Raw genomic sequence first — 26,570 nt, forward strand, 5'->3', positions numbered from 1 at the left:
CTCCCCTCCCCAACCCCTTGGTATGGATGGATCGTCACCCATTTTTGCCTTTAACACCCTGCTCTGGGGCTGGGCCACCACAACAACCCCTCTCCCCTGCCTCCCACACACACACACTCACACAGCCCCCATGGACTTCTACCTTCCTCAGTCTCATCTAAAGGTTTTAGGACTAAATTGTGAGGGCAGAGGGGGCAGGGAACTGGAAGGAGAATGGTACATAGATTTTTAAGTGGAAAATTTTGGTAGTTTCCAACTATGATGAATCTATACATATGGGTAGGCAGTAGAGGAAACCATGTATGAAAACTTGGTTTCCCGTGAGCGTCTGTGCTTTGATTCCTACTCTGAAACATCTGCAGGATAATTGAGATGCTTTTCTGTGTGGTTTTGGTGCTGTGGATAGATGTATTCTCTTACTGTGAACAGACGTAAGCATGTGGGGGTTGCAGGTGAAGAAGTGCAGCTCAGTTTCTTCTCCCTTTACAGACCTAGGAGGAAGGGGCACACAGGAGAGAGAGAGCGTTCTAGCTTTTTAGGTTTGAGTTCTGGCTTTGCCACGTAAAGATGTATGATATCCAGTATTTCATCTTCGTCACTGAGCCTCATTTTCCTACTGGTCTCCCAGGTTTGTGAGAAGGATCACCTAAGATAACGTACATAACGTGCTATATAAAGAGATATAATAACATAGCAAACATTGATTGAGGCCATACCCTGTGCCAAGCATGCGCTAAGTGCCTTGTATTTATTATGCTTATCACAAGAACCCTAAGAGGGAGCTTCATTTCCCCCCTTGACAGATCAGGAAACAAAGGGTCTGAGAGATTTAGTAACTTATCCAAGGTCACTCAGCTAGTAGATGGTGCAGCTGGGTTTCAAATCCTAGTATTTGACTCCAGCATCCATAATACTTTGTTAATTTTTACTTTAAATGTAATGCAAAAGCTGTCTTTCCAACTCAGGGGCAGCATGTGGGTAAGTTTGTGGTACGCAGAAGTGTCTGGAGGAGCTCCCACCTGGTGAGAGTAGATGTGATCCTGACAGGTCTAGCTGAAATATACCTCTCCCAAGAAAGAATATTCCAGATGGTTAGGTGTTACTGAAATGGAGCTCGACAGATTGTGTCAGAAAGGCAGTGTAGCAGAGCAGTTAAGCTGGTCGGCTCTGGAATCAGGCAGTGGAGATTCAGATCTTCACTCCACCACCTACTAGTTATGTGACTACGGGGAAGCTTCGTCTCACTGTCTTAACTTCCTCATCTGTAACTAGGGATAATAATAGTATACACCTCATTAGATTGTTTTTGAGCATTAAATGAGTTACCACATGTAAATCCTGTGGATCAGTGGTGGCACATAGTAACTTCTCAATAAGTATTATTTTATTATTGTTACTTCTTATGTATAATGGACTATATAGACTACCATGGATTGACCTGGAAGTCCAAGTGCTATTATAAAATATTCCTAGGGAGAAAATGTATTTAGAATTAACAGCGGTCAACTTACTGTAACCTCTGAATACAATCAACTTAATTGAATACAATCAGCTTGTAAATTGGAAACCATCAATATAGTATACTTCCATTATAAACAAGGGAGGGGAGAGGACCTCTGGTAAATTCTGTTGTCTTCCAGTTATGAGGATTACCAATGATCCAATACTGAGAACATAATATATGCTTCATATAATTCATATAATCGGATCACTCTTTAAGGTAAGGGCACCGAGAGTCATCATCTGGAACAGCAATTATCATGGCTAGCGAGTGGAGATTAGACTGAACTTCAACTGACTAGTTTGCTCAGAAAATATTACATATGTGAAAAGAATAAATTTTTAAAATTTACGTTATTTGTAATTTTTGATTTTTTGGTTCAAGAAGTTAGCATATTTCATCCTAAGTGCAACTAGGGATTAACAACAATGGAAGTTTGAATTAAGCATTTATATAATGTGGAAAAATGTCTTTTAGTGCAGTTCCTACTTGAGAACTTATTCAGCCCTTATGTGATGCTCTTGAAGCCCTTATATGAAGTTGGGGCTGCACATGATGGCTCTTTCTGTCTCTGCCCAACAGGAACCAGGGAAGCGTTCTCAGCTGTGGAGGATGACTGGAACAGGCATGCTGGCTCATGAGGGCTCTTCGGTGCCTCACAACCCCAATAAGCCCTCAGCAGCCCGCTCTACCGAGGGGTCTGCCATCTTAGATATTGCTGGTCTGGCTGCAGTGACTGACAACAGGTAATTTTCTAGGCAGCTTTTGATTCAAATTCATTGCTTTCAAATTCAGACTCAGAGGAAATCTACACCAGAAAGGGAGAGTTCTATAAATGAAGTAAGAATTTGTATTTTTATATTTGTATTTTTCTTCAATGACAGAAACCTGTCATGTTCCAAAATATGAATATTGGGCCTTCATTTTATTTTTTTAAGTTATAGAAATGACTGTGCAGATGTTAAAAAAAATTCAAACAGTAAGAAGGCTATGTTATGAAAAGTCAATGTCTCTCTGACCCAAAGTTTCATCTACCTTACTCCCTAGAAGTGAACAGTTTCTTATTTTTAATCTTTCTAAGAATTTTGTTAAATCTTTCAAAAGCAGAAATAAATTAAAAGAGGAACCATATCTGTTTTTCTGACTAATTCCTTGGGTTCAGATCTACTCTTTATCTTTTTTTTTTTTTTACTTTTTTTGTGTGTGTGTGAGGAAGACCAGCCCTGAGCTAACATCTACCAGTCCTCCTCTCTTTTTGCTGAGGAAGACTGGCCCTGGGCTAACATCCATGCCCATCTTCCTCCACTATACATGGGACGCTGCCACAGCATGGCTTGCCAAGCGGTGTGTTGGTGCGCGCCTGGGATCCGAACCGGTGAACCCCGGGACCACCGCAGTGGAGCGCGTGCACTTAACCGCTTGCGCCACCGGGCCGGCCCCTATTCTTTATCTTTGAATAAATTATTTTATTTGCCTATGCCTTAGTTTCTCCATAAAACTCAATGTATTTGTTTTCAGTTAATACCTTTTTTTTTTTTTTTTTTTTTGGTGAGGAAGATCAGCCCTGAGCTAACATCCATGCCAATCCTCCTCTTGTTGCTGAGGAAGACTGGCCCTGGGCTAACATCCGTGCCCATCTTCCTCTACTTTATATGGGACGCTGCCACAACATAGCTTAACAAGCGGTGCGTTGGTGCGTGCCCGGGATCTGAACCTGCAAACCCCAGGCCACCGCAGTGGCGCGCGTGCGCTTAACCACTATGCCACCGGGCCAGCCCCAGTTAATATGTTATTTACTTCCAGAATGACTTTAGATGACTTACAAGTTAAAACCCAATATAAAATAAAAGAACTTGGAAGTAAAACAGAAAAAAGACTATTGAAAAGACTTTAAAATATATTCAGCAGATAGCCCTTCTCATACTGCGTGATAACTTATCATTGTGAGAATGCAAGAACTTATATTATTGTGTTGTATTATGAATCTTTAAAGTCTTAATATCACTTTGTGTCCCATTTTTCGTTTTTTCCATTTTGTTTTATTCTTCATTCCTCATTAAGAGATACCTCGCTGCCATAGGATTCAAGCTTACTGCCCATTAGATTTTAAGGGCAGAGGATATTGGAAGGAAGAAGAGCAAAACCATGATCCTGACAATGTCTTCAGGCTGGAAATATCTGACTCAGAGGACTCATTGCATTTTCCTTTTTCCAGATATGAGCCACTGATGCTGAGAAAGCCTGATCGCAGGCGAAGCACAACTCAGACATGGAGTTTCCGAGAAGGAAGACTGACCTGTGGGCTACATGGGCTGGTTGTCCAGGTCAGTAGTTTTTGACATTTCCAGTTGCAGCAAGCAGGGGTTGAACCTCCTTTGAAACAAAGTCTCAATTAGGATATACATGATATGTTGTTAAATGGGGAAAAAATAATTATAGAGCAAATATGTACGATATTATTCCATTTTAGTTAAAGGAAAGTCAAGAAACTTTTATTGTGCATCTACGTGTATTTACATAGGAAATGTTCTTGAAGGCGATATATAATAAATGTATTGTGAACTCAGGTGTTCCATCCTCTGAGTGATGGAATTTTTCTTTTCTTGGCTGATCTGGATTTTTTTCCTTTGATGACGTAAACTGCCTGTGTAATTTTAAAAAGAAAGAAAGAAAAATGTCAGCTAAATACGTACCACTAAGTTAGATGGATTAGTTTTAGACCTGTAAAGTTAATATAATAGCTACGACAGCCTTTTGTAAAGTATTCTGTGAGATGGTGAGTAATCATCATGGGGTCTACATGCTCTTGATTCTGTTTATTTCTGCGTTCTTAGTGGTGCCTAAATAAGCATTTAATTGCTGTAGCAAATGTCAGAATGAAGATTGCTGGTCAATTTCCTCTGTCGTCTACTCAGCCAGTCTACCCGATAATAAACTCCCAGGTGCTTTATAAGCAAATACGTGTTTGGAAAATTACCAAGAGTTTGGATTTTCTGCCCTTCTGGCTTCAGGCCAAGAATGAGACTGTGGCTCTGAGATGAGTGAGTGGGAAGGTGTCTCAGAGGTTTGGGCGGATGGCAGAGCGACACAGGTGACTGTGTGTGCACTTCTGCCTCAGCCTGCAGTTTTACCCAAAAGGTAAAACACTAGAACATCAGGCCCTGGCTAGAGAACTCTTCGTATGTTTGTCCCTGGTGGAAACCAGGCTGTCCTTCCATAATGGGAGAGTGTTCTCCAGGGCAATGTGCAAAACTGTAGGGAGCCTCTGACTGCTATTTAGTGAGATGTATTTTCTTTATCTCCGTTGCCCTGAGCTTTTTTTATCGAAGACAAGCTGCGTACTTATATGAAGCACACATCTGGAATGGATTTGTGATTTTCAATTAGCAATACAATTCAGACTTCTAGAGGCAAAAAAGGGCTTGTTATAATTGGTGGGTTCCGTGTCTGACCCTGATTTTACTTCTGGTTTGTTTCTAAAGTCCATGTAATTCCGATTCTCTTGGAGCATTTCCCCCCCAAAAAATCCCTGTCTGGTGTTTGTTGTTTCCTGAATCTATTTAATCATTTCTCTGCTTGTGAATGACCCCATAATAGCAGTAGTATTCAGTAGAGCAGAATGTGTTTTGGTTAGGGAAATAAGCTTGTTTTAATCTTATTATTCCGAATAAAGTAATCGAAGGCATTAAAACATTTTCTGACACTGCCCTTAGAAGGTTATGTGTGCACTTTCTTTCTGAACTTAAAGCAGTCATAAAAAGCTTTCTCCGTGTTGAAACCTGTCCTATAAACCCAGCTCTACATTTCCTTTTCATTACTTACTCAGAATTTAAAAATTAGCAAAGGGCAATCTAGACACTCTAGCCATTGTTTTCTCTAGCCCTGTGTTTGCTCTCTCATAAGCATCATCCTGTAGACTTTCAGTTAACTTGGGACATATAGCAAGAAGGTGCTTTTCTCCAAAGGCCTGAATAACTGGGCATCAGATGACATTCCTAGCTCCCTATTTCATTTTCCAAGAGGCTCTGTCCAGCCATATGCCTGTTTGGGGAGGTTCCCAACTCTAGAATTTGCTTCTTATTGGAAAGCAGAGTGATAGTGATAATTGCCTTATTCTCAGAATGTTTCAGATTTTTAAGCAAGCCCTAATGAGAATACTCAGAGAAACAGGGCTTTGGGTGCTTTTTTTTAAACCTTATTTTAGTGACCAGAAGTTAATACTAAACGAATACACTCTGTTCATGGAGTTATCTTACTCATAGTTCCCTAAATTCATATAACGTAATTTCCATCTTGCCCAAGTAATCCTACTGTTTTTCATCATCTCTAACGGTGCAAAAATAGTAAATACTTTGCTGTACATTGACCATCACCCTCCAAAAGAGAATTTAAATTTGGTAACTTGTTTCAAATGACATGTTAAATTGTCAAAGTCAATGCTTTTGCCTTTGCCTTTTCTTATACATCTTTACTCTGTCTTTTAGGCCAAAGGAGGGCTTTCTGGTTTGTTTGATGGAGCTGAAGTTGTTCTTGGTCCTGACACTTCCATGGAGCTTTTGGGGCCAGTTCCACCTGAACAACAATTTATTGACCAAAAAATGAGGCCTGGTTCTGGAATATTATCCATCAGAGTCATCCCAGATGGACCAACTAGAGCACTCCAGGTGATAATTTATCATAAGAACTGGCATGAATCTCAGTGTACTCCCCACCCCCCCTGCAATGGTTAGTCATTCAACAAATATTTATTGAAATAATTATGCTGGACATGAGGATATGGTGTACTCATTTATAAAACAGGGATAAGACCTACCTCAAAAAGTTGTTATAAGAATTAAAATATAAGCAAAATATGATATGAAAAATAAAGTATAAGAATTAAAGAAGATAATGCCAAGAGCAGTACATATTATCAGTGTTGTAAATCATTATATTAATGTGTTAATTTAAATAATTGATGTATTAATAACATTAACACCAAGAAGATACATGAGGTCCCTAATTGGACAATTAAAATGTTGTGTTACGAAAGTAGGAATGGAAGGTGTTATGGGGAGTACACAGAGAGGATTGGTATTCTCAGGTTTGGAGGCTGGAAGGGCTTCCTAAGAGAAGTAATGTTTAAACTGAGATCTAAAGGTTAGCTGAAAGGAGTTAGCTAACTAGAAAGGGAAAGGTGGAGGGACTGTGCCCTAATCGTGACAGTGCTCACTTAACAGTTATTTATTGAGCACTGATTAAAGCTAGGCATGGTTCTAGGTACTGAGCATGTACTAGTGAACAAACAGACAAAATTCCCTGCCTTCTTGGAGCTTACATTCTAGTGGAGTAGACAAACAAGAAGCAATAATTTACACAATAAGTAAATTATATCGTATTTGGGAAGTTGATAAGTGAAGGCCTGGAGATAAAAGAGAATGACCCACTGACACATAGTGTGTGTTAAGAAATAAGACCTGAGACAGAAGCAGGGGCCAGATCATTAAAAGCCTGATACATGCTAAAATTCTGTGGCTTTTCTATAGCAACAAGTAGTCGGGAAATGACATGATCAGAGATTTATTTTAGATCACTCACTCTGGCTGCAGTGTGGAGAATTGAAGTGGAGTAAAACTGGAGACAGAGAAAAAGACCCTGTAGGAGGTTCTGGCAATAATCTAGATGAGAGATTATGGTGACCTGATTTAGAATAAAGCGCAGGGGGTAGGCATGAAGAGTTTGGAGAGAAACGAATAGAAATGACAGCTCATTTAGGGGTAGAGTCAGTCAGATTTCATGATTGAATGAATATGGGGATGAGAGAGAGGAAGGAGTCAGGAATGGCCTTCCCGATTCTGATTTGGGCAACTAGGAGGATGATAATCTGCATCATTAAGAGATGAGCACAGAGAGCCAGCCTTGATGGCCTAGTGGTTCACGTTTGGTACATTCTGCTTCGGCAGCTCAAGTTCGGTTTCCAAGCACGGAACCACACCACTTGTCTGTCAGTAGCCATGCTGTGGCAGTGGCTCACATAGAAGAACTAGAAAGACCTACAACTAGAATATACAACTCTGTGCTGGGGCTTTGGGGAGCACAAAAAAAACAGGGAGGGAAGATTGGCAAAGATGTTAGCTCAGGGCGAATCTTTCCCAGCAAGAAAAAAGAGATGAACACAGAACAGACTTCTGGGGGAAATGAGAAGTTAAGTTTTGAACTTGTTAAGTGTATGATAGCTATGTGAAGATGTCCAGAAGTCAGTGTAAATATGGGTCTGAAGCTCAAGAGAGATCTGTACTGGAGATATGGATCTGCTGGGTCATAGTGTAATTAGAGAGCTAAAGACAAAGGAATGATGTTGGCATGCAACAGTGAACTCTCTGAGATAGCACATCATAACCCACAATACCTCTTTAAAAAGCATCCTTCTTATAAGGCAGAAATTGAATGCAGTGATCCTGAGGTTTGCATGTTTTTCACTTGAGCTGTAATTCTGGATCACCTGTAGATGCCTAACCCCATTGTACGAGGCTCTCAAGTTCTACAGCTTCGCATTTGCCATGTAGACTTAAGACCAAGTTTGCTTCATGATTACATAAATCTTACCTTACCAGTGCTTTGGAAACCATTAACTTCCATAGGATTACTGAGCATGTGGTGACTTTTGACCTACACAATTGGTATGGAAGGAGTTTCGCTAGGGAAGTATGAGCCCTCATAGTAAGTACAGTGTTTCATTTGACTTCAGATAACAGATTTCTCCCAACGGAAAAGTGACCGTTCGTCATATGAAGTGGATGAACTTCCTGTTACTGAACAAGAGTTGCAGAAATTAAAGAATCCAGATACAGAGCAGGAATTAGAAGTAAGTTTTAAATATTATAAGTTGATTTCTTTGATCATCAAATTTATTTAGAATTTTGCTCTGTGGTTTTCTCAGTTTGGACCTTCTCTTTTCTTTCTGCTCTGTATGAATTTTAAATATAGATGTTGCCTCACAGTGTTTAATGTTTTCACAGTATGAATGTGTGCAGATTTTATGGAAATGACAGCTCAAGTCGGATCAGAATATCAAATGTTGCTAAAGTAAGATGACAATAAAGAAAGCTAAACTGTTTGAATTTAAGCAAGACTTAAGGTTGAGAATAAGCAAACTAGATTTTTTTTCCTGGCCTCAGTTACCTCCGATATCTTCCTTCCCCTTTCCCTGTTTGGGCATTGGGAAGAAAGTGAAGAGTTTGAAAAGGAAGATGAGATGAATATGAAAGACACACTTTTTCAGTGATTTTTAAAAAATCAGATTCCTATATATAAAGCACTGTGTTGGATATTATGGAAGTTCAGTGAATAACCTATTTAGAGCTTGCATCCCAAATAGGGAGAAAGATTCTCAAACAATTGCATTCCTATAAGGAAATGCAGAATGTCATCAGTGCTCCAGTAGAGGTATCATCAGTATCACTCTGGAGTTCTACTTGGGTTGGGGAGTGAGCCTAGAGAGGAAGTCTTCTAGTGAGGCGATAGCATTTGAGCCATCAGCGTGGATAATACAACTCTCCTAAGTGGTTTTCATCTGCCCACAGGTAAAGAATGGAGGCATTTAAAGCCATTTATTTCCTTGTACTCTCCTGGCTACCTTGAGCTCTATTTTAATCTGTCAGTGTGCCATGTTTTGGTTTCCTTTCAGGTGCTTGTGAAGTTAGAAGGTGGAATTGGGTTGTCCTTAATTAACAAAGTCCCAGAAGAACTGGTCTTTGCAAGTCTCACAGGAATCAATGTGCACTATACACAGCTGGCAACCAGTCATATGCTTGAACTCAGCATACAGGATGTACAGGTAAGGGGGGATGTTCAGAACTTGTTAATCTCCTTGTGTTCTTGCTCAAAACCCCATCAGATCCAGTGTTTGGTGTTCTAAAAACTTGAATGCTTTGGCGGAAATATCTTGTGGCCTTCAAAATATCATTCTGTGAAAATAGTTGTTTCTATCTACATTTGTCTCACTAAGTTTTCTGTATAGTAGAATTCTGAATACAGTAGCTAGTCCATCAGTAACTTAGATAACTTCCTCAAGGTGGCATGGAGGAAGGTAACCTATGGTCCCCCATTTGCCAGTAGAAAAAACAACAGGAAATCATCTAACCATCATTTAGAGGAATTGAAGTTCATCATATGTAGAAAAAACAAGAGAACTGGACAAGTAACAGGGACCAGACTTACTCTCCTACGTGAAAAACCCCGAAATCCGGATCAAATAAGGAGATAACAGGTTCAAGCCACTGGACGTCGGGCAGCAAAAGACAGTGACTCCCAAGAGGTGGGGACAAAAGAGGTGAGCCCTGCAGTAGCCCCAGGTTGCCACCTTGAGAAAGTTTCCAGGCCCTGGCACCGGGTGCAGAGACTGAGACAGAGCCCAGAACTGAGATCCTAGAGACCAAGGCAGCTGGAGTTCCTAGGACAGTGTACCTGGGAGGAGAGAGCTGCACAGAAGGAAGACTCGAGAGATCCACAGAGGTGCCCAGCGAGTACTCAGCAGAGGACGGAGCAGTAATGTGTGTGGGAAAGTACCATCCAAACCATCCGAAAGGATCAGAGGACAGCGCCTACTGCTCAGCCAGGGCTGGGAATGGTGCTGCTTACCCTAGCCAGACTGGAAGAACCAACAGTGTATGGGACATTGGGAAGAGTCCTCGAGAAAGTCTTGCCCCCATGGTGAGGTGTAATTAGACCGAGGCTGAGCGCTGCTCCAGACCTACCTGACAAATCATAAAAGGGACGTCTGAAAGGACCAGTCTGTTTCCAAGTAAGGTAACCGTATCTCTGAACAAAGCTCAGGATTTAATGGAATATGAAAATATCTAGCACCCTACAAAGTAAAATTCACAGTATCTGGCATCCTATCGAAAATTACCAGGAGTGGGGCCGGCCTGGTGGCACAGTGGTTAAGTTCAGCACACCCCGCTTCAGCGGCCTGGAGTTCACAGGTTCGGATCCTGGGTGTGGACCTATACCACTCATCAAGCCATGCTGTGGCAGTGTCTCACATATAAAATAGAGGAAGGTTGGCTCAGATGTTAGCTCAGGACCAATCTTCTTCAAGCAAAAAGAGGAAGATTGGCAACAGGGGTTAGCTCAGGGCCAAGCTTCCTCACCAAAAAAAAAAATAATAATAATTACCAGGTGTGCAAAGGGGCAGGAAAACACAGTATTTCATGAGGAGAGTAATCAGTTGAAACTGACCCAGAGCTAACACAGGTGTTAGAATTTTCATAGAAGAACATTTATTTATTTTTTTTCCCCTTAGCAGATAGTTGTAGGTCATAGCTGCGCATCCTTCTAGTTGCTGTATGTGGGATGCGGCCTCAGCATGGCTGGAGAAGTGGTGCGTTGGTGCGCGCCCGGGATCCGAACCCGGGCTGCCAGCAGCGGAGCGCATGCACTTAACCGCTAAGCCACGGGGCCGGCCCATAGAAGAACATTTAAGCTGTTGTTATAACTGTATTCTAGATGTTTGAAAAGTTAAGTAGAGACATGGAAGATATAAAAAACTCAAATCAGACTAATAGAGATTAAAGTGAAATGAAACATACACTGGATGGGATTAACAGCAGATGACACAGTGCAGAAAAAAAGATTAGTAAACTTGAAAACATAGGAGTAGAAACTGTCCAAATTGAAATACCTAGAGAAAACATAATCCAAAAAAAACAAAGAAACATCAATGACTTATGGGACAATTTCAAGCAACCTAATATACGGATAGTTGGAGTCCCTAAAGGTGAAGACAGAGGAAATATTTGAAGAAATTTTGGCCGTAAATTTTCCAAACTTAATGAAAACTGTAAACCTACAAATATAAGAAACTCAGACATGAACCCAAACACACACCCACACACGCGAAGGAAACTACACCAAGGCACGTCATAATCAAATTACTGAAAAGTAGTAATAAAGCATCCAGATTAAAAAAGACATGTTACATGCAAAGAACAAAGGTGAGAATGACGGCCCGTTTCTCATTGGGAACAATGCAAGTGAGAAGACAGTAAGCAACATCTTTAAAGTACTGAAAAGAAAAAAAAAAAAACTTCAACCTAGAATTCTATGCCTAGCAAATACATCTTTCAAAAACAAGGGAAAATAAAGGTGTTTTTAGACTCACGAGCTACAAAAATTTACCACCAGCAGATCTGCACTAAAAAATTTGTTAAGGACATCATCCAGGCAGAAGGAAATGGTACCAGAGGAAATCTGGATCTACACAAGAGTGAAGAGCACGTGAAATGGTAACTGCTTGGGTAAATGCAGTCATGTATCACCTAACATTGGGAATATGTTCTGAGAAATGCATTGTTAGGCGATTTCGTCATTGTGCGAACATCATAGAATGTACTTACACAAACCTAGATGGTATAGCCCACTACACACCTGGGCTATATGGTACTAATCTTATGGGACCACTGTTGTATATGTGGTCCATCATTGACCGAAACATTATTATGCAGTGCATGACTGTATATAAGATTATTTTCTTATTAAATCTCTTTAAGAGATAATCAACTTAGACAAAAATAATAACACTGTGTCATGTTAGAGTAAAATGCATGACAATGGCATAAAGTCTAGAAGGGGAGAAATGGTAGTATAGTACTATAATTTTCTTATACGTGAAGTGGTATGATGTCATCTGAATGTAGACTGGTAAGTTAAAGATGAATACTATAAACCCTAAAGCAAGCACCAAAGTAACATAGAGTTACAGCTCATGATCCAACAAAGGAGATAAAATGGAATCATAAAAAATACTTGATTAGGGGCTGGCCCGGTGGCGCAAGCGGTTAAGTGCGCGCGCTCCGCTGCGGCGGCCCGGGGTTCGCTGGTTCAGATCCTGGGCGCGCACCGACGCACTGCTTGGCAAGCCATGCTGTGGCGGCGTCCCATATAAAGTGGAGGAAGATGGGCACAGATGTTAGCCCAGGGCCGTCTTCCTCAGCAAAAAAAGAGGAGGATTGGCGGATGTTAGCACAGGGCTGATCTCCTCACAAAAAAAAAAAAAAAAAAAAAAAAAAAAATACTTGATTAATCCAAGAGAAGGCAGAAAAAGAGGAAAATGCGGAAAAGAACAGGTGGGACAAATAGCAAGATAGTAGAATCATTCAAACCTATGTGTATCAATTAATTAAATGTAAATGCTATAAACACCTCCAATTAAAAGAAAGAGATTATCAGATTAGATAAAAAAGCAAAACCCAATTGTATGCTGCCTACAAGAAACACACATTAAATATGAAGACACAACTAGGTTAAAAGGACAAAAGTGGAGAAAGATATACTGAGCTAACACTAGTCATGAGAAAGTGGGAGTGGTTAGATTAATATCAGATGGCATAGGTTACAGAGCAAAGAATATAAGCGGGGATAAGGAAGGTAATTTCCTAATGATAAAAGTTAAGTAATCAAGAGAACATAACAATCCTGAACGTTTATAAAACTAATCACAGAGCTTCAAAATATATGAAGCAAAAACTGATAGCGCTGAAAGAAGTGGACAAATACACAATTACAGTAGAAGATTTTAATACCACTCTCTGAATAACTGGTAAAACCAATAAGCAGAAAAATCACCTAAGATATGCTAGACTTGAACAGCACTATCAACCAGCTATACCTCGTTGACATTTATAGAGCACTCTACTGAGCAACAGCAGAAAACACATTCTTCTCAAGTGCACATGAACTATTTCCAAGATAGACCACATTCTGGACCATAAAATAGTTCTCAACAAATGCCAAAGGATTCAAGTCACACACGGTATGTTCTCTGACCACAATGGAATTAAAGTAGAAATAACAGAAAGATAGTTGGGAAAATCCCCCAAATATTTGAAAACTAAATAATATACTTCTAAATAACCCATAGATCAAAGAAGAAATCAAAACAGAAATCAAAGTATTTTGAACTGAAAGAAAACATATCAGAATTTGTGGAATGCCACTAAAACCGTACTAATGGGAAATTTATAGGACTAAATATTTTTCATTAGAAAAGGAGACAGTTCTCAAAACAGTAAACTCAGGTGTCATCTTTTTAACTCAAAAAAGAAAAAAAAATTAAACCCAAAATAAGCAAAAGAAAGGAAATAATAAAGACATCAATGAGATAGAAACCAGCAACTACAGTAGAGAAAATGAATTAAATCAAAAGCTGGTTCTTTGAGAACATCAAAAAATTAATAAACCTGTATGATGTCTGCTCAGGAGAAAAAAAGAGAAGACACAAATTACCAATATTAGGAAAGGGAGAGGTGCCAGATGAGCCAAAAAATGACAGTTCCCTGGGAATGGAGCTTCTGGGGGAACTGCAGACTCATTCCAGCCCTTCCACTGGCTGTCAGGCTGCTCTGTTGTCACCCGGGTTGCAGGGCTGTTGGTTTTTGAGGCTACTGTGGAGCTGGGGAGAGGGAGTGGGAATAGGACAAGTGAAAATGCCCCAGAGCTCGCTGTTCTTGCTGAGCTTCAGCTAATTTTCTCAAATAAATCGTCCCTGGGTTGTTGCAAGCCTTTGATTAACTTTCCGAGTTCTAATAAAGTTAATTTTGACAGTTTTTGCCAGAGTTGTGTTGTCATGCTGTCAAGACAGCTCCTCTCTTTGTAACATCATACTTGGAACCCTTCTTCTCTCCAACCTCCACCAATATTGAAATGTCTAGAAAACCAGTTCCTGTGAACACTTCCAAAAGAAGGATCCAGACTAGACTGTGGTTCCTTCTCCAAATGGACAGTTCCTCCTGAGAGTATACGGTGTGTTCTCCTGGCCGGGGCTCCTTTCACTCCCTTTCACCTCGTGCACTTCCTTCCATGCCAAAACCCCTTTTCAGAAGAATTTTTTCTTTTATCATATATCATAAATAGCAAAGAGTTAATCACATCCCATTTGTTTGAGGACTGATAGGTTACTATCTTGTACCTATATTTCTTTGTCTTTTTTGACCTTACAGAGAGGATCCAATTACTATTCATTGATTTCATTAACTTTTTACTTTAATTTAAAAAAACTTTTCACTGTAATACCTCTTGATTTAATGTGTGCTATAAATCATAGAAAATAGACAGATTTGAGAGTTTACCATGGTTACAGTGCTATAAGAAAGAATTTTAAAAAATAGAAAATATAGTTGTATCCTTAGGGAGTATGTAATCTAATTGGGAGAATAAAGCCAGAATTAGTAAGTCTCATTTAGTTCACCTTGTGTCAAATGTGTTTGGGGAAAGAAGAAAGAAGAGGTCAGAATAAGGTGAGACCTTATTGTCATTTCATCTGTTGGATATGACGGGTGATTCATTCACTCAGTAAATTCTTACTGAGCATCAGCTGTGTGCCCGGCATGGCACTAGGCTCTGGAGATAAAACCATGACTCAGAAGATGAGGTTTCTGCTCTCTTTGAGCTAACAGCCTAGGAAAAGTCAGCCAATAAATGAGCACGCAAGCATATAAGTGGTTAGAGCCTGTGATAATTGCTGTGGAAGAATGAAGAGGGGTGATGCTACTTTAGATCAAGTGGCCTGGGAAGATCTTCCTGAGGAAGAGAGCTGAGCTGAACGTGAAGGAGGAGAAGGAGCCAACCATAGAGGAGGGTACTAGGGGAAAAACCGTTCCCGGAGAATCCATGGACTCTGGGAGAGGAGAGAGTTGCCCACATTTGAGAACAATCGAGAGGCTCATGTGTGGGTCATAGCGAGCCTGGAGGAGAGTGGTGTGTGGTGAGGCTGGAAAAGTAGGCCGTATCTAGATCATGCAGGCCCTGTGGACTGTGGTGAGAAGTTTGGTTTTATCCTAAGAGAAGAGGAAGCTACTGAAGGATGTCAAGGAAGGAGGGACATGACCCAATTCGTATTTTTGAAAGATCACTTTGGCTGCTGTATAGAGAGTACATTGTCTGGGCAAGAATGGAAGTAGGAAAAAGTGCTCCACGTCTCTCGCCCTTATCCCTGCGCTTTGAGGGCAACAGAAGGAAAGTCAGCAGTGATTATGCAAAATGGCTCTGTAGAAACCTGTGTGATGTAATAGAAAACTCAAAGGGTTTCGTGCCAGAAATATCTGCATTTGAATCCCAACTCTTCCACTTACTGGCTGTGAATGTGGGCAACCAATTTAGCCTCTCTAAGCTTCTGTTTACTTGTTTGTAAAATGGGGAGGAATAATACTTAGCCTTTAGGGGTGTAGTAAGGGATATGTTAGGTGATGTGTAGAAGGTACACTTAGGGTTCCCAACAGATGTTCTCTCCTCCTTCCTCTTCCTAGTGTGGACCTTTGGTATAAAACGGAAAATGAAGATGGCGCTTCCTGTAGTGAGCCTCCTGACTTTCATAAACTTATCTGAATGTAAACAGTGTGTTCTCAGTTATGGTGCTGATAGGGGCTGGGTGAGCATTTCCTAATGCCACTGAAGTCATCGTTTCATTCCTAGAAGGGACTTGACTTTACGACAGGCAGCTCTGCCCATTTGGTAGCCATTTACTACTGATTGTCTAGTTTTAATCGTCTTACTTCAAGGAATTTGGAGTGAGAGAAGCATCGATCACATAGTGTTTAAGAGCGTTTAGCTTTGGGGTCAGACAGACTTGGATTTGAGTTCTACTTCTGTCACTGACTAGCTGTGATGCAAGGGCCTTATGCAAGGGCCTCTCTCCCCAGCTTCATCATCTGCGACATAAGGACTCCTCGTCCTCAAGAGGTTGTGGTGAGGATCACAGCGGAGCCCTTAGTTTAATGACTCGGACATCAGGGGTATCATGTGACTCAGGATAATGCATATGAGGTGACTAGTGTGGTGCTTGGCACATAGTACCTACCAAATAAAGTCCAGCTTCTGTTATTATTACTACTACTACTATTATTGCTGGTCTTCGCTAAGAATATATTTTTCCAGCTGCTGTTGAGATAGAATAAAATAGCAAGGGCACTTTCTGAGTGACCTGCATATTATTGGGACCTCACTAGAAGGTAAAAATGAAAACTGAGCAGCTTGTCTGTTTTTGTTTTTGTTTTGCTGCTTTTTGATGTCCTAGGTGGACAATCAGCTCATTGGTACCACTCAGCCCTTCATGCTCTATGTGACTCCCCTGAGCAATGAGAACGAGGTCATCGAGACAGGCCCTGCCGTGCAAGTGAATGCGGTGAAGTTCCCCAGTAAGAGTGCACTGACCAACATCTACAAGGTGGGCTTGGGCTCGGGGGGGAGACTGGGGGGGTTGACACCTTGCCAGAAGGTCGATTTGTTCTCTCAGAGCAGCAGTGCAGGGTGCAGAGGGAGATAGTCCCATGGGGTGAAGGCACAAGTGAGGTAGTAAATTGTGTAGAGGAACTGACAGGGACTCCTCTTGGCACTTTATATTCTCAGTTGTGTTTTTGATGACCTTGCAGGTGATAGTACGGAATCCATTGGGACCAGAGTCTGTATTCATAAGAGTGAAGTCTCTGTAGGAAAGTAGAGCATCTTCCAGATTGATCAGGACCGGGCATGATCCAGATATATTTACTGAAATAGAGCAATGCAGAGACTATTAGAAAAGAGGTGGGAGGGTCTAACCTTGGGACAGACATCCTCCTATGTAAGCTGCCACACTGCTTACTAAAAGCAGTCGTTCAAAAGTGATCAACTTTCTTTCCTGGAGAAGTCTCCATGTACAAGCTAGCTATTACAGCTGCAAATTCTAGAAAAGCAGGAGCCGACTAAGCAGTTGCCTCCCATATTTCTGGTCCTTTGTCACCAGTGCTGATGGGGCCAAGCCTGCATGTGGCCCACAAATCAGCAAGCCCAGTCCTGATGCTCCTTAAACGAGCTGCCATCCATGTGAGCTCAGTACCATAAAGTTCATCCACCACACTGCATCTGAAATCCAGACTAATGAGACACAGATGCCATGGGAACCAAACAATAGGATGGTGAATTGTCTGCTAAACATCTTCTGGAATTTTTGGTTAATTATAACAATGTAGACAGAGGCGAGCCAGAAATAATTTGGCATGTGATTATAAAATCACAAGAGTAAAGAAACCATGTCACATCATTGGGGCCTTCTTAATAGCACAGATGAAAGTTCTTTCTGGTGTTCACCCTGTAAATCAGAATTTCTTTATCTCTAGCATCTGATGATTACAGCTCAGAGATTCACAGTGCAAATTGAAGAGAAACTGCTCCTCAAGCTGCTAAGTTTCTTTGGCTACGATCAAGCAGAATCAGGTAATGTTGAATGTTCTAAGTTTCTATCTAGAAATTGGTCCAAGGATGGCATCTTTTAGTCTGCTTGTGAAAATAGGTAGCTTCTGGAAGCCCAGTGAGCTCCCTTTCCACTTCACAGCCTGAGCTAGGAAGCTAAGGTTTCTGTTCATTTGTCCTGTTTCAAAGTATTGCTTATTGGCAGAAATCGAGGTATATCCGTGTGCATAGGTAGCTGCTCGGAGGGTCTTCTCGTGTCCTGGAGTACCCAGTGGTAAGCCTTTGGGAAGCAGCATACTATTCCTCTTTCTTTTGCGGTTTTTGACTCATGTGTTCTAGGACAACAGAAAAGATGTTAGTCATTTAGCAAACTACTTTGTTTCCTAACCTTTGTTTGTTAAACAGACTCAGGGCCAAGAATCAGAAATCCTTTTGGCAGTTCCTTTGGTTTAGTTGAGGGAAACAAATAGGCTAGCCTCAACTGCTTAACTTTTTACATCCATACCCTTGTGCCTTAATGTAATTAAGAGGTTTCTAGTTAGTTTACTCCTCTTTGGAGAGGGGAGTAAGATAAGCTATTGAAAAACCTAAATTTTCCAGCAGTGCTACAGAAATAATTTAGCGATTGTCTCTTTATTTTAGATTCCTCATCGTGGCCTTTGCAAGACTGTATATACAGCTTAGAAAGAAGTCAGTAATGCTTAGTCTTTTGAAGCCTAAACTAAGTATTGCCTGAAGAAATGATAAGATAGAGACTTGCATGTTTATCTGCCCATGTTGGCTAGAGAAAAAAAAATCACTGGGGACATGTGTACGTATGTACATACATAAATACAATGCAGGAAAAATCTTTTTGGTATTTTTATCCCAGACTTAGAATTTAAGCTTTAAGTGTATTTGGGATCAAAAGCAAGATCCTGTCGGGCCGGCCCGGTGGCGCAAGCGGTTAAGTGCGCGTGCTCCGCTGCGGCGGCCCGGGGTTCCCTGGTTCGGATCCCGGGCGCGCACCGACACACTGCTTGGCAAGCCATGCTGTGGCGGCGTCCCATATAAAGTGGAGGAAGATGGGCACAGATGTTAGCCCAGGGCCGTCTTCCTCAGCAAAAAAAGAGGATTGGCGGATGTTAGCACAGGGCTGATCTCCTCACAAAAAAAAAAAAAAAAAGCAAGATCCTGTCAATCTAATTGCTGTGTTTTCCACTTGGGGTTGGAACACCAGTGTGTGTTTGTATTCAGACAGCCACTTGAGAGCCTGCCTGCCAGGTATCTGTTCTCTTTTGGTACCTTCCTGGGAAGTTTTACTTTAAATTTGATTGGACATGCTTTTCTTGTAAGTTGCTCTAAATAAATTTCTCCTTAAGCATTGTATAGTAGATTTAGACTTTTGTAAGTCTTGCCTGCCTATCATTGGAGCATCTCCTCAGCTTTCTACAGCTATTTCTGTTCCCTGAATATAGATAAGCAGGTTTCTGTCGTAATATCATTTTTTTTACGCTATTCCCTTTTCTTCTATAAATAGAACTGATAATAGTTTACAGTATAAATTTGTTTGATTATTAGATGCATACAATCTCTTTGTTTTATTTCAAAGGCACATGAAGCCACGTGAAGATAAGCTGCCCAAATGGGTGTAGATACAGCATCAAGTGTAAAGAGCGCCTTGCTGTGTTTTAGCCCATATTAATCCTTTTACTTCATGAGATATAACAAGTAAAACGTCTATCTCGGGGCCTGTCGCGTGGCGTAGCGGTTAAGTGTGCACGCTCCACTGCTGGCTGCCCGGGTTCAGATCCTGGGCGCGCACCGACGTACCGCTTGTCAAGCCGTGCTGTGGCAGCATCCCACATAGAGTGGAGGAAGATGGACACGGATGTTAGCCCGGGGCCAGTCTTCCTCAGCAAAAAGAGGAGGATTGGCAACGGATGTTAGCTCAGGGCTGATCTTCCTCAGGAAAAAAAAAAAAAAATCCATCTCAGCTATGCTCTTTAAAGAGATGTCCACCATTTGGGAGAGAGAGTGCTTCTTGTGATGTCAGTTCTTTATAGCCTGCAGCCTGTTTCTTTTTAAGGCATTATGTTTCATTCATATTCATTATTTAATTGGTCATGTTGTTCATTATGTTGTTCATTATCAGTTAAACTACACTCCAAGTACTTATTTGGATATCATCTTATGAAATGAATTCAGATAATCTGGGTCATTTATAATAATAACACAACAACACAGTTTCTAGAAAACTCATTGCCAGCAAACACATCCATGACCTTTGGCTTTCCCACCTGGATTATTTTTTCCAAAGATGATATCTGCCAGACGGTGTAGAGTCGCGAATCAAAAGATTAAACTATTGTACTTTTCTGTTTAACAACATGAAACAGATCTGCTTTTACAAAGAAACGGCATCAGGATACTGTACATATTCCTGAGCCCTGAAAAACTAAATCTAGGGAGATAGATGTTAACATTTTTCTATATATTTTTTTCAATGTTAATGCAAGTATTTGAATGATGAGACTTGAGGAGATTCATTTTTTTAAAAAACGATTCTATCTTTGTACCAGAGGTGGAAAAATATGATGAAAACCTCCATGAAAAGACAGCTGAGCAAGGTGGAACACCGATTCGATACTACTTTGAAAATCTCAAAATCAGCATTCCCCAGATCAAGCTAAGTGTGTTCACCTCCAATAAGCTACCATTGGATCTTAAGGTGAGTTGATATCTAGATCAGTTTTTTTTTTTTTTTTTTCCACCCAAAGCCCCAGTAGATAGTTGCATGTCATAGCTACACATCCTTCTAGCTGCTGCATGTGGGACGCGGCCCCAGCATGGCCGGAGAAGCGGTGCGTCGGTGCGCGCCCGGGATCCGAACCCGGGCCTCCAGCAGCGGAGCGCGTGCACTCAACCGCTAAGCCACGGGGCCAGCCCTCTAGATCAGTTTTAAGAAATGACTTTTCCTTGGAAAAGAATAAGAATGTTTACTATTTGCTTTTTCTGTCCCACATTATCTTTTGTAGCAGATATTTTTTCAAGTTTCCATCTTTAGAAGTTTTATTGACTCATATATGTATATATATTTCTTGCTTGCTTGCTTTTAATGTTTAAGTATGACTTTGCTAAAGATTACAGAGTAACAAAAGAGTAAACACAGAGAATTACATGAAACCCACCTGCCCTCTGCTCAGCTCTTGGCCTATCTCAGTATGGTAAAAGCCTCCTTTCATAGGGCTGCTCTCAGACTCAAGAGAAGAGCTACAACCAAGACAGTGTCTTCCTTTTGTGCCCAAGACCTTCCTGCCCTCCTAGTTCTCTCCTCCTCTCCTAGTATCCTTTTCTTGAATGGTTGACAGTAGAAATGTCTACCACCTTCAAGGAAGACTCGGCCGCCTACCCACTGAGATGTGACCTCTCCCACCACCATGTCTAGATGTAACACTCCAGACTGCAGATGTTGCCGGTCATCTTGATATGCACTCGACAGATACAGTCTGAATGCCATCTTCACTTTCTACAGTAACATAATTTTTATGTAGGGGCTGGAGCTGGGATTCGTATCCTAGCCTATCTGACTCGAAAGTCTGCAATATATTTTTCCCCTATACTATGCTGCCCCCTAGCACATAAGGAATCAGAGAATTTTAGAGCTGTAAGAGTTCTCAATGATCCCCTTGCTCCATGAACGAGGATATTGGAGTTCAGGGTGTTTTGTCACTTAAGCCTGTGTAGATAGGTAGTGATAGGAGCAGGAACAGAACCCAGGTGATTGTTGGGAAGTCTTTCCTTAGGTTGAGTCTAAGTCTGCCTCCCTACAGGTTGCACCAATTGCTTCTGGTTCTTTCCTCTGATGCACTTGAAGATAGTTATCAAGGCACCCATATTCCACTAACCACCAGTCTAAGGCTTTTCCACTGCCCCATGCTGCCTCCTTTAAGATGCTGCAAGATGGTCTCTCTTTCTGAACAGGAATAGCTAGAGACATGAACAAATAAGTAATAAACCTGGAGTCACAAATTCAGATTCCTGCAGAGACTGTGCTAGCAATGCAAGTAAGTGAAGCAGTGCAGCGGGGACCGTGGCACGTGGAGTGTGCACACTTCATCTGAAGGGGGCAGCCGCAGCTCAGCTCCAGCCAATTGTTGTCTCGGGTGAATGTCAACCCAGTGTTGCCAGATCTTCAGATTTTTTAAGTGAAGCCGGAAATCTGGATTTTTATGTGGAATCTCCTGGTTTTTAAACATTGGCAACCAATTTGAGTTTTTCGTTTTTTTTTTTAAACCTTGTGGGCCTAACAAAACACATGTGTGGGCCTCATGTGGCCCACGGGTTGCCAACTCACAGGTTCTAAAATAGACTTGTAGGTAATGAGACAGTAGTCTGGTCAGCATGTGTATTTGGATAAGGATAGGGCAAGGGTGACTGCTTCATTAAGGCGGCAAACCGGGGATGAGCAGTTGGGGGTGCTGGTCAGGACGAGGGGAGCAGTAATTGCTCCTGCAGCCTTCCTGAGAACAGTGCGGCGTGCCCTTCTCGACAGGCTGTCCTGTCTGCTTAATTTGCTTTAATTTCATGTTTCCCAGGAGACTGTAGATACTTATAATTACCATGGGAGTGGGGGGAAAACCATGGGAAAACCACTATCTTGCTAATATCCACAAGTATCCACTTGACTCTTGTGACCCTTTGGAATGGGTTTGTTTGATAAAGTATATATATTCCCCAGAACACTTGGCACTCACCCAACAAACCAATGTTAAGCATTTCCTGCGAGTTAAGGACTTCTTGTTTTTTAAATCATCTTACTAAGAAACACAGACACCTAACTGTTCCTTTCAAATGGCTCCCAGCAGAAAAGCTTCCCCCAGACTGACAAATGTGTATGATTTCCTACAGTAGAAGTAGCCCCAGCCCCTCACTTCTTTGGCATTGATGCTTGCGTGTATGCTCGCATACAATAAACTGGAAATCGTTTAAGTTAAATGTTTCATTTGGCACTATATTGAAGGAACGTTTTCGAGGCATTTTTCAAATGCTTATTAAACAAATTCAGTGGAGCAGCCACGTTATGAGGTGTGGGTTGGGGAGCACCTTGAGTGGGGTACGTTAATGTTTCAAGCATGGTACTGGGAATTGGGACTTAAGAGTTAAATTCTCAGCTTGTGGAAGTCACCGTTTTACTGTGTCTTGAGTTCTCCTAGTGGAGTCTGGGACTTATAAAATAATATCATTTATTCAAAGAGTTTTCTAACAGAGTAATATCCCTTTATTAGTAGCTCTTAGGAAGAGCAATGTGCTCTTTGAGATGAATGTGTAATGGCTAAAAGTATGTGCTTAGGAGATGGAGTCCTATCCTGGAGCAGGAATCACAAGAGTCTGACTAAAAGGTAACCATGTCTTTGGTATTGAAGGAATAATTGTCTCGATTCCCTTGACTCTAGGCCAGAAGTGAGGCTGTCAGAAATCTCAGAGCGAAGTCTCTTCAGGTTTACACTGAGGGTACATTATTGCCAGAGAGAGTGTCTGTTCAGAAGGACTCAGAGCAGCTTCACATCTGCTGTCTCAATTGGTTTCCTCACTGGGTGATGGAAGAAGGGGGAGATAATGGTTCCACGTCACAAATGTGGAGACGAAAGCACAGCCTTGCTCCCCTCCCCCATCCTCTCCATTATCCTCCCAAGTTTGCATGTTAGAGAGTAGCAGAGGAACATCGAAAATGCCAGGTAGTTTATATGTTCTTTTGGTTTTTTTAAAGATCAGAGGAGGCCAGGAGCCTTTAAAAGGTTTCACGAGGTGGCCTACAGCAGTCCTTTTCCCATTAGAGCATTGGGATATTACAAAAGAAGGGCTTTAATTGAGCAATCTAGTTTGGAAGAAAACCCACATTTTAATGGTCAGAGAGCAAGAGGGTGGGGGTAAGGGGGAATTTCAAACAAAGACACTATTTAAAAAGCCTAAAACTGTCTTCTCAAAGGCTTGAAATAATTTGTTGGGAAACTTCAGACCCTTTACTTTTTTCCTCCCCTCCCTAAATAAAAACCAGATTTGTTAAAAGGAAAAAAGATCCAGTATTGTTAATTGTATTTCAGAAAGTGCCAGAGAGGGAAATATCCCTGTAGTTTTAAACGCTGTCCCAAGAGGGAAATGGGCAAATACCCTGCTTCACATAAACAGTCTCTATGTACCATAAATAAACCTTTAAAGAATGAATTCCAGACAGTTTTGTTTAGTGCAGGATAAACTAAGAAAGGAAAGAACACGGCCCAGGGACTAGCTTGTGAACTGAGACCTTATGGCATATGGACAGGTATTTCTTCCTGAACTCTGTGAAGTTTCTGGAAGACTGCAGCAGCTTCTGTCTGGGGGAGGTAGGAGTAGACAGTTTCCTACTTTTATTAGGAACTTATGAGTACAGATTGCTTTCTCCAGAATCCATTTTATAACAGGAAACTCTGCTACTTGAGTAAATAAGCATCAACTTTGTATACTACTGTGTTTGATTAGTCATTTAGTTACTATAAGAAAAAGCCGTGTCTGGCTCTTTGCTGCTCCTCTCTTCTACTCTGACTGAACAGAACAGCCTGAAGGTGGCAGAATAATTCAGACCAATAGGCTGTTTCAGCTTTTTCAAATGTGGGAGACCCAGAGCAGTAAATGACCAGGTCAAGATAATTTTTACTGAAGGCAGATTACTTCCTTGGTTCTGACAAAGCACATTAGCCATTCAGAGAGGGGATAGTGTCTCTCGTGAGGGTTTTGACAACTTGCTAGAGGATTCAAAGTCTTTGCTACTATGCATGGTTCCTCTTGTTCAGGGTTTGGTTGCAATGAGGAAGTAGGGGTAAAAGGCTTTTTCCCTTAAGCTGTTTTGATCTCATATCCTCTTCTCTGAGAAGAAAGTAACGCTCAGGGTCGTCCTGACAAAACAAACTGCTGAACTGATGTCAGTTCCTGGCTTTCCTAGTGTATTTATCGTGTGGCTCTAAGCAAAGCAGTTAAACCTACTGGGCCTCAGTTTCTCTCTCAGTGAAAAGAGGAAAATAATGCCTGCTTACTTCATCATCACTCGCCACGTGGGTGGGTGAGGCATGCATGCAAGAATAGCAGAAGTCTTTCAGGAGAAATAATACAATCCTCCATTCTGGTCTTCATGCTTTTCCACCTAATAGATAGTTACTGTGTGAAAATGAGCGCGTTCAAGTCTAAGATCTACTGATAACTAGCTGTATGAGTTTAGGCATAGCATCCACTTAGCATCTCTTCAGTTTTATTTAAAAAAAAGAGAGTGTTAGGCTGAATTGAGCTTGTCAAGTTGAATTAACCTGAGGATGCTCTTAATCTCTAAAATATTTTGTTCTGCAGTTATTTGGTAAGAGGTTACTAGTGACTTTGCAAGGCACCAAATCCAGTGACCTTTTTTCTTTTTTTTTTTTTTTAAGCTGGTTGTTTTTGTTTTTGTTTTTGTTTTAATTCTTATTTATTTATTTATTTATTTTGTGAGGAAGATTGGCCCTGGGCTAACATCCGTGGCAATCCTCCTCTTTTTGCTGAGGAAGACCGACCCTGGGCTAGTATCCGTGCCCATCTTCCTCCACTTTATGTGGGACACTGCCGCCACAGCGTGGCCTGACAAGCAGTGCGTCAGTGCGCACCGGGGATCCGAACGCTGGGCCGCTGCAGCTACGCCACCGGGCGGGCCCCACCAGTGACCTTTGTTCTGTCCACCTCTCCGTGGGGTCCTCGGCCGTGGTTGCTGTTGCTGGCCTCCCTGCTCTTGACCGTCTGTCCTTTCTGTTCTCCTCTCACTCTTCCATTTGTTTCTTCTCTGTCTTTTCCATGGTTTTCTTTCATCTGCTCCTTCTTCTCCTAACTCATATGTTTAAGGGCTCTGTTTTTCTCTGTAAACTAAACTATCTGGTCATATCACTTGTCCATTTTTTAAATCCCATTATTGGTCTTTTATCTCCTCTAACTTTAGAAGCTCTTTATGTAAATTTTGTCTTTGATATAAGTTGCAAGTATTTTTTCTTCAGTTTTCCATTTGTCTTTTTACTTTGCTTTTTGTGTGTGTACCTTTTTTTAATCATACAAGGCTTTTTATTTTTATGTTGTCAAATTTATCAGTCTTTTTTGCCTTTTTGGATTTGATGTTTGAGTCACAAAAAAGTTTCCCCACTGTCTAGTTTTAGAAAGTTTCATCTATGTTTTCTTCAATTATATGATTTTGTTTTAATTAAACATACTCTTGTTCCAAAAGAATTTAAGGCAGCCTCTGAAAATACATGCTAAAAGGTTAAAAAATAAGTGAGAAAATAAAATTGAAAGTCTATTAAATTTCACATGAGGTTTTAATATAAAGTCATTTTAATTCAGTGGGAAATATATAGATGTTTTAATAAGTGCTATTAGACTAACTAGATAGCCATATGAAAAAATATAAAATTAGATTTATTATTCACACTCTACATAAGGATAAATTCCAAGTGGATCAGAGATTAACTAATATTATTAGCATGAAAAAGTGTTTTCACATTCAAAAAAGAAGAGTGTTTGGCATGCTCTCTAAAATTCTTGAAATATCAATCATGATAAATGAAAATATAATAGAAAAATAGACCATATCCAGAAATCCTTAATGGCTTATAGCAGACCTAAACCAGCTGAGAACTACAAGAAAAGCTAGATAGGGAAAAACCTCAAAAGTCTGTTTGAAGATACTAGAAAGCTATCAAGACAGTCAGGACTTGAGGGTCCAAGATTTATGAGAGGAGGGAAACTCAATAAGGGGAGCCCAGCATTTACTCTGCTTTAATTCTGGAGACATTTCTAATTTGTAAGTGGTGTGGGGAGAAAAGTAGAGAAGTCAAGCAGAAAA

At 41.0% G+C, this 26,570-nt stretch overlaps 1 protein-coding gene across 7 annotated transcripts in view; it reads left to right on the plus strand.

The window, feature by feature from the left end:
* The window catches only part of VPS13D (vacuolar protein sorting 13 homolog D), a 252,521-nt gene that overhangs the window by 134,705 nt on the left and 91,246 nt on the right, over positions 1–26,570 (plus strand). For all 7 annotated transcript variants that reach the window (XM_058552933.1, XM_058552934.1, XM_058552936.1 and 4 more), the window contains 8 exons: positions 2,084–2,247; positions 3,717–3,825; positions 5,986–6,165; positions 8,229–8,345; positions 9,168–9,317; positions 16,551–16,700; positions 17,629–17,725; positions 20,263–20,411. In XM_058552933.1, coding sequence (XP_058408916.1) covers positions 2,084–2,247; positions 3,717–3,825; positions 5,986–6,165; positions 8,229–8,345; positions 9,168–9,317; positions 16,551–16,700; positions 17,629–17,725; positions 20,263–20,411 — 1,116 coding nt within the window. The remainder of the gene's footprint in view (positions 1–2,083; positions 2,248–3,716; positions 3,826–5,985; positions 6,166–8,228; positions 8,346–9,167; positions 9,318–16,550; positions 16,701–17,628; positions 17,726–20,262; positions 20,412–26,570) is intronic.

This window comes from Diceros bicornis, chromosome 13 (genome assembly GCF_020826845.1).
Source record: "Diceros bicornis minor isolate mBicDic1 chromosome 13, mDicBic1.mat.cur, whole genome shotgun sequence".
Lineage (NCBI taxonomy): Eukaryota > Metazoa > Chordata > Mammalia > Perissodactyla > Rhinocerotidae > Diceros > Diceros bicornis.